At 33.9% G+C, this 16,973-nt stretch overlaps 3 protein-coding genes across 4 annotated transcripts in view; 1 reads left to right on the top strand and 2 right to left on the bottom strand.

Moving 5' to 3' along the window:
• The window catches only part of LOC117214545 (antifreeze protein Maxi-like), a 26,411-nt gene extending 19,609 nt beyond the window's left edge, over nucleotides 1–6,802 (bottom strand). The window contains exon 1 of the mRNA XM_033460728.1: nucleotides 6,706–6,802. The gene's annotated coding sequence lies outside the window, so the exon portion shown is untranslated. The remainder of the gene's footprint in view (nucleotides 1–6,705) is intronic.
• LOC117214546 lies at nucleotides 491–13,093 on the top strand. Of its 2 annotated transcripts, XM_033460730.1 has the most exons (7): nucleotides 491–869; nucleotides 941–1,059; nucleotides 6,120–6,258; nucleotides 6,585–6,782; nucleotides 8,100–8,486; nucleotides 10,877–11,158; nucleotides 11,773–13,093. In XM_033460730.1, the coding sequence occupies exons 3-7, from the start codon at nucleotides 6,175–6,177 to the stop codon at nucleotides 11,884–11,886; spliced, it is 1,065 nt and encodes a 354-aa protein (XP_033316621.1). In that variant the 5' UTR covers nucleotides 491–869; nucleotides 941–1,059; nucleotides 6,120–6,174; the 3' UTR covers nucleotides 11,887–13,093. The 2 variants fall into 2 exon arrangements, with proteins under 2 accessions (XP_033316621.1, XP_033316622.1); XM_033460731.1 differs by lacking the exons at nucleotides 491–869; nucleotides 941–1,059 and adding an exon at nucleotides 4,050–4,094.
• On the bottom strand, nucleotides 13,070–16,973 carry LOC117214549. Its single transcript, XM_033460734.1, has 4 exons — nucleotides 16,697–16,973; nucleotides 15,690–15,944; nucleotides 13,737–13,879; nucleotides 13,070–13,162 (listed from the first exon to the last, which is right to left on the bottom strand). The coding sequence occupies exons 1-4, from the start codon at nucleotides 16,772–16,774 to the stop codon at nucleotides 13,072–13,074; spliced, it is 567 nt and encodes a 188-aa protein (XP_033316625.1). The 5' UTR covers nucleotides 16,775–16,973; the 3' UTR covers nucleotides 13,070–13,071.

The raw sequence follows: 16,973 nt of genomic DNA, 5'->3' as shown, positions 1-16,973 counted from the left end.
TACTATTGTTGAAAATTGTGGATCTTTGAAGCCGAAATAATGTTATAGGAACACTAAATTTATATTGAGGATTAATATTAAAATAATGAAATATTTATTTCATGAACGATTCCTTATATATTCATCGATACACACTTGCACGCGTCTCAGCACTTTCTTCTATACCCGACTCTTAACCGACTCTTAACCGACTGAACAGTTTACATTTCTTTGTTTTCGAAACGCTTCGGACACACATACTTCCACACTGATAATCACATACAAGTATCTCTACTACGCATTTAACCTAATCCAGCACAGAAAATTATACATATCTCAACAACTATAATATATTGTTTCATATTTACTTTATTACAGAAAATTCTCAACGCGAGAATTGATTGTAATTTTAATAAATAAATAAAAAAAAAATTTACTTTAATCTAAGGTTACATTAATAATTTACACGAATTAATACATTATATTATTATTGCGTTATCGTTATTACGTTATTCCTCCTCTTTCCTTTAGTAAAATAAATTCCAACGAGAAACTATCTATTTACGAGGACAACCAGCTAGTCGATCGTCATTGACCCAGGATATCGATCACCGCAGCGTCGATCATCTCCGTTTCAGGCTGTTGAGCCCGTGAGTGTGAGAAAGAAGCGAATTAGGAAGAAGAGAAAGAAGAGGAACAAGCTGCAGAACTATTATAGTCTAGCAGTGAAAGTACTTTGAACTCGAATCACGTGCTTCAGTTCTCTCAGGTATATCATCAGGTGAACTCTTACAAGCGAGTTCAGTATCATCTTCACAACCCTTCGAATTCTTCGTTCAGCCTCTTCGTCTCTTCGTCGATTGCTGCAGTGTACATATGAAAGTTGTGGTGTATACATCGGTTCGACAATTTAATTCACAAAGTATTGCACTTGATCACATAATCACGATATCGTTTTTAGTTTTCGACAAACTGTTTTGTGTATTACTACATGTTGTTCTTCATGGTGAAGTTTCCAAAGATCAAACTAAATAACTGGTAAATGCACTTCCAAGATTTTACCGACACTTTCTATATTTGGTTTGTACTGACTCTTCTTTTTCATGTTTACAAATAAATAAATAAATAAATAAGTTATAGTTAAGCGGTTCAGCAGCCATATTGACCAACTCTATAATTTTTACTTATGCTATCTTGTCACGATCGATGTACCTATAGAAATAAGTCATTTGTTTCTCGAGAATCGAATGTCAATCGCACTACTTATCTAGTGAGATTAAAAAATTAACGAAAAATAGAGTTAATCAATTTGTCTTCTGAAGAGACTCGATTACGAGTCAAATAAAAATTTGAAGTGTAGTTTTTTTTTCTTTTTTTTTTTAAATAATATGTATTCTCAACGCGAGAATTGATTGTAATTTTAATAAATAAATAAAAAAAATAATATGTATAAACTACTCGTATACTATGCGTATTACCATAAGCTCGGAAGAAAAGTATAAAGAAACACGCAGAGCCCGGATGTTGGCTCTATACCGTGTTATATACTTGATGAGATTCCTACGTAACATTATGCTGTTTCCTAGTTCCGTTCAACTGGGATACAATGACTTAGATTAGGTAACGAGACAATGAAGAACGTTCTAAAGCAAAATATAAGTATATTTGCTGTAATTATGACTGTTCTGTAAAGTACCGATATTTCGACATTAAAAAATTCAGAAAACAAAGTATCCACCGAATAACATCAGATATATAGAATGTTCGCGATAAAGCGTGACAGTTTTCAGTTGACAGCGAAAAGTTTTTCACGTGTCAAATGGATCACAGTGTGTAGCCTTCTCGAGTAAAAGAAATTTTTGAATTGAGTTTTCTATGAATGGAAACGATGCCATCCCTATTTTGTCAAATGAAACTGCATATTAACTTTCATTACTCGAAACATTTTTCCCCTATTCTGTGCAACTAAAAAGTTGTGAAGAATATTTTCTAAAAAGTAACTTTAAAGAGTAGAGGGGAGCGGAGGGAGATAAAAAAGAAACAGTATTTATGGGTCGAAATTAATCATTCATTCCCAAGCATTTATTCGTTCCTTTTACATTTCTAGCGTTTTTTATCCTTCTCTTTGTATCTTCTCCTAACACGATTGGCTTAATTTTAAATTGATCATCAATTGATTCGCGCGTACGATGAATAACGAAAACATAAAACTATTAATATGATAGGATAAACTTGGATCTTTATGAAAAATACATATAGTACAACATCATACGATGTACATATTGCTTATTGCAATGTTTAACAATTTGCTATTTCATTCACTTTCGAACATTGAGAAGCGATGGTATTTCATAATTAATTAAAGCAATACGCGACCTTAATAGCGTTAAAGACGAAGCTACTTTCACTAACTCGACCAAAAATACAAAATCATCCGTTCAATTGAAATGAAGACTTTCTCTAGCATACAATATTCCTTGATAAATTATGAACAATATAAACGAAGAAAATGACGTTTAGGTGATATCACAGTGCGATCTATGAAGAATATGATGATTTGTACAAAGCAGTGGCCAGATGTTAAAAATCGGTCGTATTTATTTATAAGTTTATCCTCTATCGCATGGCGTATGCGAAATTTTGAAATTTTAAAAACTGTAAAAGTTAATTATGCATAAAGGAAAAGAGTTCTATTTTTTATAATGCCATCGTTAAATTTTATAAAAATTGCATAGAATAATATCGTATCATTGAAAAATAAATTAAATCGAACAATGTTCGTCTAATTACAGGTACCAATAATCGTTGAATCTCAAGATTCCAAAATTTGCTAAAGATTATTATCGAAAGTTCGATAGTTGACCTCTCGATATTTAAAAGAAGAAAACTGAATTTATTTCTTTTAACAAACTTTGCATTTGGTCATTTCGTTGCGCAAATCGAACATATACGCGTCTATACGCCTAGAGTGCCTACATTAAATAACCATACATTGCACATATTGGAAAACATAATAAAGCAAAATGTATAAGGATTATATGTATGTAGTTTTTCGATTTTGCTGTTCCTCGTTCTATTTTTGATTGGTCTTCAAATTTCTTTGTGTCAACTTCGTTCAAGGTGCAATTGATAAAAAATAAGAATACTACGTTGTGAACGAAACTTTCACCTTTTTTTTGCTTCCTGCAGCTGATCCAGTTCCCAAGTGCAAAAGTAATTCAATTATTCTTCAACTCTGTAGCAAGAAATCCACTACAATGTACCAGAGCAATATTCAATTCCTTCACTTTGCATCGAATTACTATCTTCGGTAGCCAGAATAATTACAGTAGAACCTCCCATATTCGAACTAATAATAATAGGAGGACAAACTGTTTGGATAATCGAATTTCTATTACACGAGTAATGAAATATAAAGAAATTACGTCGCATTCTGAAAAACTTGTTGATTATATACTTAATGCGTAGTTAATGTACATTGGCTAAGCTATTTACGACTTGCACACTTAGCGAGCGTGGTAGCTAGTGTATAGGAAACTCTAGAACGTCTCCAGAATATAGTCAGAAAACGTCTAGAAAGAAACCATGTTACTACAAATTGTGCGAAGAAATGACAAGTGCACGTTGTACCCATTTCGCTCTGCCCTCGTTCTCACCAATAAAAACTCCTTAACCTCTTCCCGTACTTTAACGAGTCAGACTCGCGATGAAGATTTTGGCCCAAACATGAATATCGCCAGTCTGACTCGAAACCAGATACTTGGGCCAAACGTAAACATAACAAGCCGAGCTCGCGGACTGTTTTTTTGCCCGTTACGATCGTCACTGAATGTTAGTTTCTGTTTACAAGCATCAGTCTGGTCTGTTTAGCGCGCGTCGATGTCTACCGCTTGGGCCCGAGTTTCGTCGAAGTAAATGGCACGGGCAGGGGTTAATCCGCTACTCGTCTATGCTTAATTCAATTCTAATTTTGTTGGCTTTCCGATATGTTGTAGACAAGAGGGTCCTGAGTAACGTGCGCTTTGTCCGAGACGTGCGCGTAAGACGATTATGGTGCAGAAGTTGGGAATCGCAATCCTATGCAAATGCAGATTTAATTTTAAATCGAAGTAAATGTACGTAACAAGTACCATTTCCCGTTTGTCGTAACTTTTGAACCATGATTATCCCACGCTTCGAACAATGAAATATGTCACTCGTGCCCTTCCCCTCTACCATGTATATTTCAAGCTCAAGGCCGTTAGAATCGAGGCTTCTTTCGCGTAATTACCTCGTGCATTGTTCGAGGCTCAATTTCGTTTAATTTAACAAATTTTTCAGTCTTCTATCATTTTAGTGTCGCGTTTATCCTATTAGTTTGGCAACTAAGTGAGAGCTGATTTTGTCGTTAGGTGGTAATGACAATCACTTAGTTGTCAACCCAATATATGATAGTAAATTATAGTTTATTATGTTTTCTATGAGAAAGAATAATATAAAATTTGCGCACGATCGATCTTGGATATTTGCAACAATCTAGCAAATAGAAAATTTAATCTTCGTCAGCATTGTCGATTATCTATGCCATTAGAGTGAAAGTCATTCTCTAACCACGAATATCGTTCCGAGCAATCGGTTATCTCTTATGTAAAACTTTCTTCTTCCATAAGCACGCATTTCGTAATGTTTCTTCATTGAAAGTTTAAGTTTTCTCTAAAATTCAAGTTTAATAACAACCACGTTTAATAACAACCACACCTAACTAAATTTAAATTCTGTTAAACGTACGTGTAAGGGTATCTTACGATGCTCTTTGAAACAAACATTATGCGCTAAATTCCCGTACCATTTAGTTCGACGAAACAGACCAGACCGATGCTCGTAAACATTCAGTGACGATCGTAACGGGCAAAAAAACAGTCCGCGAGCTCGGCTTGTTATGTTTACGTTTGGCCCAAGTACCTGGTCGCGAGTCAGACTGGCGATATTCATGTTTGGGCAAAAATCTTCATCGCGAGTCTGACTCGCTAAAGTACGGGAAGGGGTTAAATTGAAAATTTCTCAACAATGAATATATGACTCGTACTTGTGTGTAGCAAGTGGGACGTCAATCGTTCGTAGAAATGTATTGAAGCGGATGGTAATCATATCGAAAACTCATATCGAAATATTTCAATTTCTGTTAATATAAAATAATATATTTTATTATTATTTATTTATTATGTATTTTAATAAAATAATACTTGCTGTTTACTATCGGGTTTACTACAGGTTGATTAATACTACAGGATATTCAAGATATATTTACAGACTTTAGCACGAATATAGAGCATCGTGTAGCATAATCGTAAAGTACTATCGCGTGCACGATTTTATACGTAGTTTAAATTTTATAGAATCATTGTATTTTGATCTACGGACATTGGAAACAGTGGAAAGAATCTTTTCCCTCAAGGTCGTTTAATTCTATGTTTTTCTAATTATCAATTAACGCGATTTTCTATTTTCCATACAACAGTATCAAGGCACTTGTGTCTGAAGACGCTTAGTTTATGCTTGGTTTAAAGGATATCTTAACTTTAATTTTGTAACTTGGCGTACCATAGACAAAGAGAAATGCAAAGTGATGCTTTTGCGTTTATGTCTTGTCTGCCTTTCACCCGCTACATTTCATGAAATTAAGATCGAAATATCTTTTAAACTACGCACTTTCCAGCGTAAGTACCTTGCTACTTTTGTATAGAGAACAGAAAATCACATCTACCAAACAAGCAAATACGTAGATCTCTATTTTAGAAATAAAACCGATGACCTTGAAATCTTCTAAAAGAAACGAACTTGAGGAAACATTCTTTTCATCGATTTACGTGTCCCTCAAAGTAGCGTAGCTTTGTCTTGAGAAGTTTTTACACGCAACATTACACAAGGTAGATAGTTGGATAATCCTTTTTAGCTTAGGCATCCTCTATACCTACTAATACATTTACTTCTACTGCATGTGTGATGTAATTTTTGATGACTTTCATAAAGTGATACAATTCTGTTATCAAAGTAATACATACCAATATCTGAAATGGCCGTGTACTCGACTATAATTAAGTAACAAGTAGAGTTTCATAATTATGTATCGATAAAAAAAATGTTTTTTTTTAATATTTTAGGAAATTGAATCGAATGTTTCTGATTATGTAAAAAATCAACCAATTTTCCATTAGAATGAAGACAATAATCGAGAAAGAAAATTGGTTTCGTTTAATACTTACTGCCACGTTTCTAATGATATGCGTTGTTGCAGAAAAGGTAAGATACACAGACACGATATTAGTTTTAATTACAAATGGTAATATAACTAGTCTATCGGTAATCGTATATTACTCTTGGTATTTATACTACAAATATTAGAAAATATTACAAACGCACATAAAACTTTCTTTTATAAAAATGTTGTATCAGTCGAATACTTGTTTAATGTATAAATATATTGCTCTAAAGACGATCACAAACTAACCTTATAGTAACATCGTTTATATTTAAATTGTATATTTCACGGCGTAATTTTGAAGTAAAATATCTTAGAAACGATATTTTTGTAATATTAATATGCAAACAAATTTTTATGATTACAGCGGAAAAGACAAATATTTAGAGAACAAGTCTTACCAGCATTAGGAGGTAAAATTCCAGAAGAAGCTTTTAGGACTGATCGTTTAGCGTTAAATCGATTAAACAAAGAAGGTATTACAGTACCTGATGGAGTGGTCTTGGATGCCCGAGGTGTGCATAAACATACTCAGCATGTTCAAGCGATGCCAGAAGTAATAAAGGTATGTACAAGTTAATAAACACAATGTAGGTTAAGCACTTTCCAAGTCAATGGTATTTTTGACGTTTTAAATAAATTTGAATAGCCTTTACACTCTACTATATGCTAAATATTATACACACTGCTTTATTTTAATCGAGATAATCGACGCAAATATCTTCTAAATTATACAGTAATCGGAAAAATGTTTCAAACAAAACATGTTCTGTTTCGAGGGAAATGTCTTACGATGACTACCAGATTTGTCTAGGTAGAGACGTTTCGAGATCTTCGTTTTTCTAAATGAAACTGTACACTTTTTTATATACTGTTTGATGCACTTTTTAATTCTTTATAAAACAAGTATTATAATACTTGGAGTTTAGTTTAAAAATGCTTAGTTTAACCCCTTCGCTTCGGGTGCCACTTACAGGCGACGCGCGCGAGATGACCTGTGGGTACGAGCGCCGCATGTAGGCGGCGACCACGCGACGAATCCTGAGTTCGGCACCCCATATATCGGTTATACACCAATGCCATCTGTATCCAATAATATATTTTTTCGTTATCGGCAGAACATTTTCTGTTGATTTTATTGATGTATTGGATTAATCACTTCTTAAAAGTTACTCATTGTTGAAACAACAATAACAAAATTATACTGTTTCGTATACTGTTACAGTCGTATACTGTTTCGTGCTAAAAAATATGTTAAACCCATTGACAGTGAAACGATATTTCATATACGGTTTTTGCAAAAATTATTGTTATTTAAGACTTAGGAAAACGTATATACAGCAACCATGCACACTGTGTGCATTTCTGGTACGCGCTTCTGTTCTGTGATAGTATTTCGGTGGACTGGACTGCCGAAGCGAAAAGGTTAAGAAAGTTTGAAAAATTTTGAAGAATGAATCGGGAGAGACTCGTATTATTGTACGTTGGAATATCAACATTGTTTTGGTTTGCCAGATTCGGAGGTAAACGAACTCCGGACAAAATATTATCGTCGTTACTTGTAATCGTCAATCAGAGTCACGTTCGAACTTCTTATAATGACACTGGTCGATACAAATAGACGAACGCGCTCTCTAGGAAAGTCATTATAGCGAGTCAGATAGTAGAGTATATACGAGCGAACGTACAGTTGAACAGTAATATTGAGCGAGCGTCGATTACGACCGGCATACATTATCTCTGTACTTGTGCTTAAAGTGATTAATATAATTGACTATTACAATTTTATCACTCGTCTCTTTAATAAACCAACCAACACGTTTAATATTCTCCTCGCTAATTAAATGGAAATTAATTGAAGCGCGTCGTTCTGTCTTTGCAGGTGTACCTGACACCGGATGGACGATACGTTCCACCCGAAGGCAGATTTCATTACAACCGTGCGAAAGCGATTGACACAACTTACGTTATTCGTACGCCATACTCGCGATTTAATGGTCACGAGTACACGAACAATCGCTTTAACAAGCATCGGGATTTTTCTAAATCACAAACTTATACGAGCTTCAGACAATTTGTACCTATAGTACCACCATTGAAACCTGGAATTTATAAACCTATCGTAACACCTTTGGTACTTCCTGCTGATGCCAATTTATTAGAAGAAACTTTTACACCAACTTGGAATATTCGCTACGAGTGGGATTCTATTTACCAACCATTCGACGATTATATTCTCAACAACATAGCGCTTTTCAACTCTCACCAGGTATATATTCTATGCGTCTACTTCTACGTATAGTTGGTCATACCATTATTCTAACACAGCGCTATCTCTGTACCTGTTGCTTCGTATAAGCGAGCACGATTGAAATATTATATTGCTTATTCTACGGTAATTATGCAGAAAAAGAGATCTCAATTTCCAGCCACCCATGGAATCTAATTTGGATTAACTTAACCGTATCTTACACTATTACTATCGCAATCCTGTGCAAATGCGTATGCAATTTCATTTTTAACAGTTTATATTAAACTAAATGTGATCTAACAAGTATCATTTTTTTCCTGTAATGTGTCATAATTTTTTAACCATGATCACCCTGCATCTCGAACAAAATGCATGTTACTCGGAACCCTCTCCTCTACAACGTATTCCAAATTTAACAAAATCGGAGTTGAGGCCCTCTTTTGTGCATAATTATCTATTCGACGAAAATACGAGACATCTATTAAAATTTAGACATTTGTGTACGTTCTGCCATCTACCAATTGTTAGAGGTAGTTCGTACTGCGAAAGAGATTTATTTTGTATAATTAATACCAGGAGAGAAATTACGATGGAACTTCGTTTGCCTGGATTTGTCGGGGAACAAATAGTTTATTAATAGGAGCTCAGCGATTGTCCCCACTAAGTATCTGTTATTGTTCACATAATAGGAGCTCGCGTTCAGATAAATGAATTCAACTAGCAATAGTTTAGTCAGATCACGTCAAGTCAGGTACGGGTTAAGAGATTTTCACTTCACTTGACTGAACCTACTGTGGATATTCTCATTGGCATACGTGTAAGCGATTTTCATCGGTGCTAAACTAAACTTTTGCTGGTTCAAATCATTTATCTGAACGTGAACTCCTATTGTGTGAACGAAAAGTAATAGGTAGTGAGGACAATAGACGAGCTTCTGTTATGCGAATCGTCCCTCGATCGGTCATTGACTAAAATTTCGTTCAGATAGACGCGGTTCATATAAATCCAGTTCTACCGTAATACCAATATTTCGACGATACGTTAAAATATCCAACATATTACGTAAAGAAAAGAGGTAAAGGTGATCGTAAAATTAATTGCACAGGTTTTCAAAAAGCCCAAACTTTTAAATGTCTTACATGATTTCCCTGCATAATTTGATAAACGATTGAATTCATATTAAAAATGGCAAATTGAAGTTAGTCAGCGTTTATGCGTTCTAACATGGAATAAAATGAGAGATCGTAAAATTCATAATGGTCACCTATAGGCTGTATAAGACGTATATGTGTGCGTGTGTGATATATCTTTTTTGACCAACTCGAGTGCAAAACCACAATCTGTGAAAGAAGAACGCATATTGACACACGAGATTCTAGTTTGCCTACTTCGTTGAAATCAACCACAATTTTCTAGGATTACCTGCTACGAGAAGATAGATCATCTAGTTATCTTGGATTTGAAACGCGAATGAAACTGTAGTCGGGAGGTACATTCGCTGGTGCACGCTCACCTGCACTCGCGGTATGCAAATTACGAGCGAAGCACCAATAACATACTATTACACCTCTTCCTTTCTTAACAGATTTCAAGCAAGAATCTCATGAGCATCTTTCACAGTAACAGCAGTTAAGTCACCTTACTCTCACTCGCGTTGTATATATCGATATGTCTAAAACGCTCTCTCTTACGTAATTTCCTCTTCTACTCGTAATAGAGTTAAACGTACAGGGTGGCTAATAAACGCATGTTCATATATCACGAGATGAATGTACACATTAAAAGAACTAAGAAACGTTATATCAACGTATTGCTCGTTTAGCGCAAGAACGAGGTAAATTAAAAAATCATGATTTTAGGGAAAATGAGTTTGGACGTTTAGAATTGTTATAATTTTGTCAAAACGTCACATTGAAAGTTCACTTGTTCAGTTCAATAAATTCACATGTATCCTTAAAGCTACCTCCATTCTGAGCTATGACTCTCAATGATCAAGATTTATTTAACGTTATGTCGTTATTGTTTAAAATAATTTTAACAGTAGATACGAGTATTGTTTCATCGATAAGGTTATAAATTGAAATAGCACGTTATTAACGATAAAAGAGAAGAAAGAAGCCCTCCTTATCTTCACAACAATATCGTGACAGTATAAGATGCGACACTCTTTTTGAAACCAAAACAATAGGAGCAAATGTAAAAACTCAATAGCAACACAAGTCTTCTTATGTGACAAGTTTTGATAGCTCACTTATAGGGCTCGACTCAACGCAACGATTGTTGACTAAAGAAACTGTTCAAAGTGTCTGTCATATCTCATATTCATAAACTCGTAATTTCTTCCCAGATGGATATCAGACAACGTTTCAACTGCGAAAATGTACAAAAAACGGTCTCTTTATTTTCAGATCATTGCTGATTATCAGGGATTTTTGAATAAGTTTCATGAGCGATCTTCGAGACACGCCGGATCTCATGCTGCAAATAGAAACCAAAACTTTTCTCCTCGTATTCGAAAGCAGGAATTGCAAAACATCGAAATAAATTCGAAAGCGACATCGTACCAAAATGTCAAACTGAACACTGACGATACAGTTTCTCGCTACACGAATCTTACCAAAATTCCAGAAACTGGTTTCACGTGCAATGGTAGGAGAGGCATGTTTGCCGATGTTGAAACTAAGTGTCAAGTGAGTACATAGCTTATTACGCTTTTCGTTTCGAAAATTTCCTTTCCAGGTTAAGGTTTAACCCCTTCCCGTACTTTATCGAGTCAGACTCGCGATGAAATTTTTGGCCCAAACATGAATATCGCCAGTCTGACTCGCGACCAGATACTTGGGCCAAACGTAAACATAACAAGCCGAGCTCGCGGACTGTTTTTTTTGCCCGTTACGATCGTCACTGAATGTTAGTTTCTGTTTACAAGCATCAGTCTGGTCTGTTTAGCGCGCGTCGATGTCTACCGCTTGGGCCCGAGTTTCGTCGAACTAAATGGTACGGGAAAGGGTCAATAGATTTCGCTGTTATGAAAGCATAAGAAGATAATACATTTTCTTGCAAAATTAATTTGAACATTTATCCTTTCGTTACATTTAATCTTTATTAAAAAACATTTTTTATTCCTTGTGAGATGCTCTTAAATGTCCTGCAAGAATATCTCGTTCTCAAAAATAAGCTTCAGAAAAGAAAATGTTGTTCTATATCTGTCCCTTATTTCTTTATAAAGAGTCATCTGGTACTCGTATGTATCTTTTCATTACTCGGATTACCGTACATTATTCGTATGATTCTTTGTTTCTAGGTTTTCCACAACTGCTCTGGTTGGTCGAAAACTTCCTCGCTTTGTCCATCGGGAACAGCATTTAGTAACGTAAAGAAACGTTGTGAATGGTGGAATACAGTAGAGTGTAAATAATTCATTTAATTCTATCGAAATTTCAATAATATTAGAATAGTAATATAGATATAAATGAATTAAAAGTAATGATAACTTAGATATCCATTATAAATCGTTATAATTAGACTGTGGATTTTTACGCATTTATGAGAAATTTAAGGGGCGCCGGAATGCATAGAATGCGCGTAATACGCAAAAATATGTGAAACGTCCAAAATATAGCACTTACTATAATACCTAGTAGCTGAAACAAATTTCGGCTTTCCAGGTCCCATTTCTTTAACGGCTTTCATAAAAATATATATTTGCATAAATATCCGCAGTCCGGTTATGATTAATATGCGAAACTAATACGATGAAGAAAATGTAGATATACCATCTCTATTACGAACGTCCAAATTATGTTCACTGTTACATAGAATGAGGAAATATAAAAACATTTTAAGAATGTACATGTTACGGTAAACGAAAAGTTCTTTTAAAATCATCTTCAAAGTCTTCTCGATGTTACCGACAGTTTTTTACATGTATATTACCATTCACTCTTTTAAAATACAGTGTCCTGATCGACGTCAAAACGAGTTTAATGATCTACAACCTATGATATCACGATATGGAAATAATAGTGTAAGATGTGCAAAAAGATATGTATAGTTTAGAACACAGCAAGATCAATTCAAGCTGAATCATCATACTGCTCAGAGCAGTCATTCGTATCATATTCTGTACTTGTCTTTTCGTTTATATTTTGTATTATTTTTCGAAAACTTTAATATCGAATGTGACGAAACGTTAACCGAGAGTGAAATAAAAACAATTGTAATATTAAAGATAGGAAAGTGTTTCTTTTAAAAAATTTTACGCGTTTCACATAATTATAGGAAAATAATTTACAGTCTACTAAAAATCTTGGAAACGTATGTATGGCGTAACAAAGAACACTAAACCGATAATTACTCGTAAAGGACCTAAAGCGATAATTATTCGTGACAAATTTTGGAAGATGTCTCGTACTTCACCGTTTTCTCGTTTGCATTAGAAAAATCTCTATAGTAAAATACAAGAAAACGTCGCATAGCCATACTAATTACATTTATGAGAAACATTTTTCTACTGAAAGCTGTAAATCATGCAGCAGAGATTTAGTAATTCTTTGTACAACTGGCACGCTTTAAATTATATTTAGAATATAGATTAGAAATTTTAATACACAACGATTCTCATATTCTGCTTCCGAATTATCTCCTTTCTTTCTTCCGGTATATAAGGGTTCTTCAAAGGGTCTAAATTTAATCTAAAACAAATAAAATTAAAAATGTGAATAATAAAAATTAAAATATTACAAACGATAAATGTAATATTATATAAGAATTATTGACAAAATGATAAAATGAATTATTAAACATCGAGACTGTGAAACATTTAATTTCGACATTTTTTCCGCATTTTTGGTACGACGAGAGATTCCTACGATTTATTTGGCGTTGATTGGCATTTGTCAGGATCATAGATTTTTGGAAAATACAAAATTTCGCGGAATTCCAGTTAACATCAATTCCGTTTCAGAGGACAGGAACAGAGGATGCTTCGACTGCTCTTTTTTACAAAGATAACGCATCGAAGATACGAAAGAAGTGAAAATGACAATCCTCCGAAGAATACGGCATTATACTTTTCATACTTTTTCAAATCAGAATAAATTATAAGCAGTCAGTCAGTTTGACTAAGCCTCGCTTTAAGCTGCATTTTCCTTCGCTGAATGCTCAAGAATGGTCAATATTTCGATCTCTGCTCGTTTCACATTAAGGTAAATATCTATAATGTTTACCGTCACATATATATTTATTAGAATAAATATAAGATTATACCTATACAAAGCTGGCGCATCAGCACAATTCACGTTATACCACCAATCACAAGCAAACTCCCGTTGATTGAAAAGAGTTCCATTAGTACAGAGGAAAGATGCACCTTGATGACCTTCGCGACCATCGTGACAAATGTGATATGCCTAAAACGTAAATAAAGTTTCTTAGCGTTTCTCGTATTATAGTGTAGTATATAATACAAACGTATCATTTGAGTTATCATGTTACAAAGATAAAATATTATAACCTATTAGTTGGAATAAGCGAAGTTCTACCACAGGCAAGATATGCCTAAGAGTTTTACACGTAAAATTTCATAATTCTTTTTTTAAATCTAACTATCCAATTATATTTCCTTTCTAATATCTACTAATATTTCATGCATTTTTCAACCTATGCACTGGTAATAGTAACTTCAGTTTGAACGAACAAAAGGATAATGTCACGTACGATCGAGATAAAATAAAATATTGGGTTCAACGGAAATATTACAATATTCGTTCCGTTTTTAGGGCTAAACTAAAAGACATGTTTCTTTCTTGCACAAGAAAGAAATTTTAGTTGATTACATATAAGGCAAGGCTAAAAAGTGAATGCATAGCTAGATAGAAACGATAGAATTGCCTTGAGGGTAACTGTTGCAGGAACTACATATTGCGGTCAAAAGTGACTTTTAACAAGATACATTAGCGAATAAGAAGTACAAAGAAAAAAGAACAAATAGATAATTGAACAATTTGTTAGATGACTTTAATCATCAATTTTACACATAAAAACTCTTGAGGCACACTGCACAATTATCCAATCCAGCTAATATATTATACAAATCACTTTTTTATTCATTGAAAACGTTCGTACGTATAAAACCTTTTATATTATCAATTATGATATACTGAAAAAACCTATTCATATGTATGTACGTATGTATATGTGGATAGTAGGTCATTTTAAATTCTTGAACTGATTCGAATCGATTTTATTATTCGCAAGATTTATACTTTGTACGATTGATCGTTTATGTGCACTTGGGCGAAACATAAGAGCGCAAAAAGTGTAAAAAATATATTGAACGTAAAATATTTGTCATAATATTAGTGTGTGAAATAAATGTGTATTTGAATTCCACTTTGTTAATAAGTTGATAAAAATGTGAAATTGCATAAATATCCGCGGTTCATTGATCACAGTACCACGACTTACAACTATATCAAATTTGGCTAAAATATCGATAAAACCATCTCTTCTACGATCTCTTCGCCAAAGAAAGTTACTTTATTCCTTAGATATGCTTTTTGCAACAGTAATTCCTCTGTCTTACTTAAAGTCACTATACATATATACACAGTATACAGAGTGTGTTACGTAACGCGAGTCACTTTTCTGCTATCTGCCGGCATGTGACAAGAAATGTTTTGTACTTTAAGCGTGTCGAGTATACGTTCGACGATGAGAAAAGATCCGAAAATGCTCTGTTTTCATAGCCGTCTACGATCTAACGAAAAAAAACAATATATGGTCCTACTTATGTTACCCAAGGTGAGCCTGGCTTTGTTATGGAAAGCCTACTGACCCTCGCGTTGCGCGGGCACTGTATCGTAGTATCGTGAACGAGGGGCCTGGAGGGGAGTCGCGCGAATTACAAACAAACGGTTGCTGAGCATGTGCATGATGGGGCTTAAATGAGAGTGCGGATTGCGTTGTTGAGATAGTGTTGTTAGCGTTGTTGAGAGAGAGTTGAATCTACGTTGACGAGAGTTGTTAATTAATTATAATACGTTGTTACGATTAGTTCATGTTAAATAACCATTGTTTTCTGTTTAATCCATTTATTATTAATAAATTAATTATTATATTTACGATACTACAGTATACATAATGTGTTACACATATATGAGTGTATATAAATATTTCAATGATCAATTGTAAAACGATTGATGAAATTAAATAAATTACCTGACAACCGGTTTCCACGTTCGCGTACATTCCTGGTACGAATGGAACGTGTGCGCAGGAAAAACTTGTCTGAGGTACGGTATGGTACAAAGGAAAGTCTACGCCCGGAATACCAGGAATTTTGCTAAAATCTTGTTGGTTCTTTGGCTTTTCAAAAGCCTTCACGACAATTGGTCTGTCAAACTTTACCGTTGGTTGGAAATTTTGGTGTTCATTATAATGATTGTAATCGAGATCTTCAACCACTATCCGATGCTAAACAGATATAACAGAATTGTTATAAAAATAATTCGTCGTGCTTGCTTTTTCCTCATTTATGTAATAAAAATATACAATAATATATACGACATGATATCGATAAAACTATGTATTAAAAAATCATTTAATATATGTATATTGTAATGATATTTTTATAAATATGTAGAATATCTTTTTTCTATTTAACAAAACACATGGTAATGTTTTGGCACAATTAGTAAATAGAATTAAAATAAATTAAATTTCTTCGATAAAATGTAGTTACGTTACGTGCTAAACGTTCGTACACGAATTCAGGACTTGTTTCCCGTCATAAAATTAATCGAAAACGAATCACTGATTGCTTTATGCATTTTTCGATAATGGCCCAAACATACAACTATATCTTTATTCACAACTTTTTACTTTTAAATTTGGTTTACCAAATTTGGTTCACTCACTTTATACAATATACGAAAAATAGACAAATACGAATATTTTTGTATAAGATTCAAATTTTCCACTGATAAAAGTTACTAAGTAAATTAACTTGCTATGCTTTTAAACAGATATTATTGCTTTAACACATAAATACTATAATGCACCACTTTTTATGTACAATTGAAAATCTTTATAGTTATTTCTTAATGCTACGTACATCTGTGTCAAACAAAAAAATAATCGTCCGAATCTGTGTCGAATAATTTGACTAAAAACATCTCAATTCGCTAGTAGTGTAAACAAGTAAGAGATAAAAGAATAATTTTTACCTGTAGAGAAGTGGTGTACGTTGTTACCAAAAGAATGGCCAACAGCAGTGTAGTAAAGTTGCAACAGATTCTTGACATGTCTGTACTGTACGTAATAATAAACGAAACTACTCCAGTTTTCAATGTGCGGTTCAGTTCCGACTCTCCAACTGCTCAAAAGATTATGTCACAGGTAGAGAGAGAAAGTCCTGCAGCACATAACTCGAGCAAGGACTATTCTGATTTTACATGTACACATAGCGTTTAATTGCTATACGAAATGCTGTTTTATGTACAC

The sequence above is a fragment of the Bombus bifarius genome, unplaced genomic scaffold (genome assembly GCF_011952205.1).
Source record: "Bombus bifarius isolate JDL3187 unplaced genomic scaffold, Bbif_JDL3187 scf7180000009201, whole genome shotgun sequence".
Lineage (NCBI taxonomy): Eukaryota > Metazoa > Arthropoda > Insecta > Hymenoptera > Apidae > Bombus > Bombus bifarius.
Note: the sequence above shows the minus strand (reverse complement) of the source record. Positions and strands in the feature narration are given on the sequence as shown.

Excerpts from the sequence above, each read along its gene's own strand:
- LOC117214549 (XM_033460734.1), bottom strand. The coding sequence starts at position 16,774 with ATGTCAAGAATCTGTTGCAACTTTACTACACTGCTGTTGGCCATTCTT. Across the intron at positions 13,880-15,689 it reads ACGTGGAAACCGGTTGTCAG|GCATATCACATTTGTCACGA; the intron begins GTAATTTATTTA and ends TTTACGTTTTAG. Across the intron at positions 13,163-13,736 it reads GATGCGCCAGCTTTGTATAG|ATTAAATTTAGACCCTTTGA; the intron begins GTATAATCTTAT and ends TATTTGTTTTAG.
- LOC117214546 (XM_033460730.1), top strand. The coding sequence starts at position 6,175 with ATGAAGACAATAATCGAGAAAGAAAATTGGTTTCGTTTAATACTTACT. Across the intron at positions 6,783-8,099 it reads CGATGCCAGAAGTAATAAAG|GTGTACCTGACACCGGATGG; the intron begins GTATGTACAAGT and ends CTGTCTTTGCAG. Across the intron at positions 8,487-10,876 it reads CGCTTTTCAACTCTCACCAG|ATCATTGCTGATTATCAGGG; the intron begins GTATATATTCTA and ends CTTTATTTTCAG.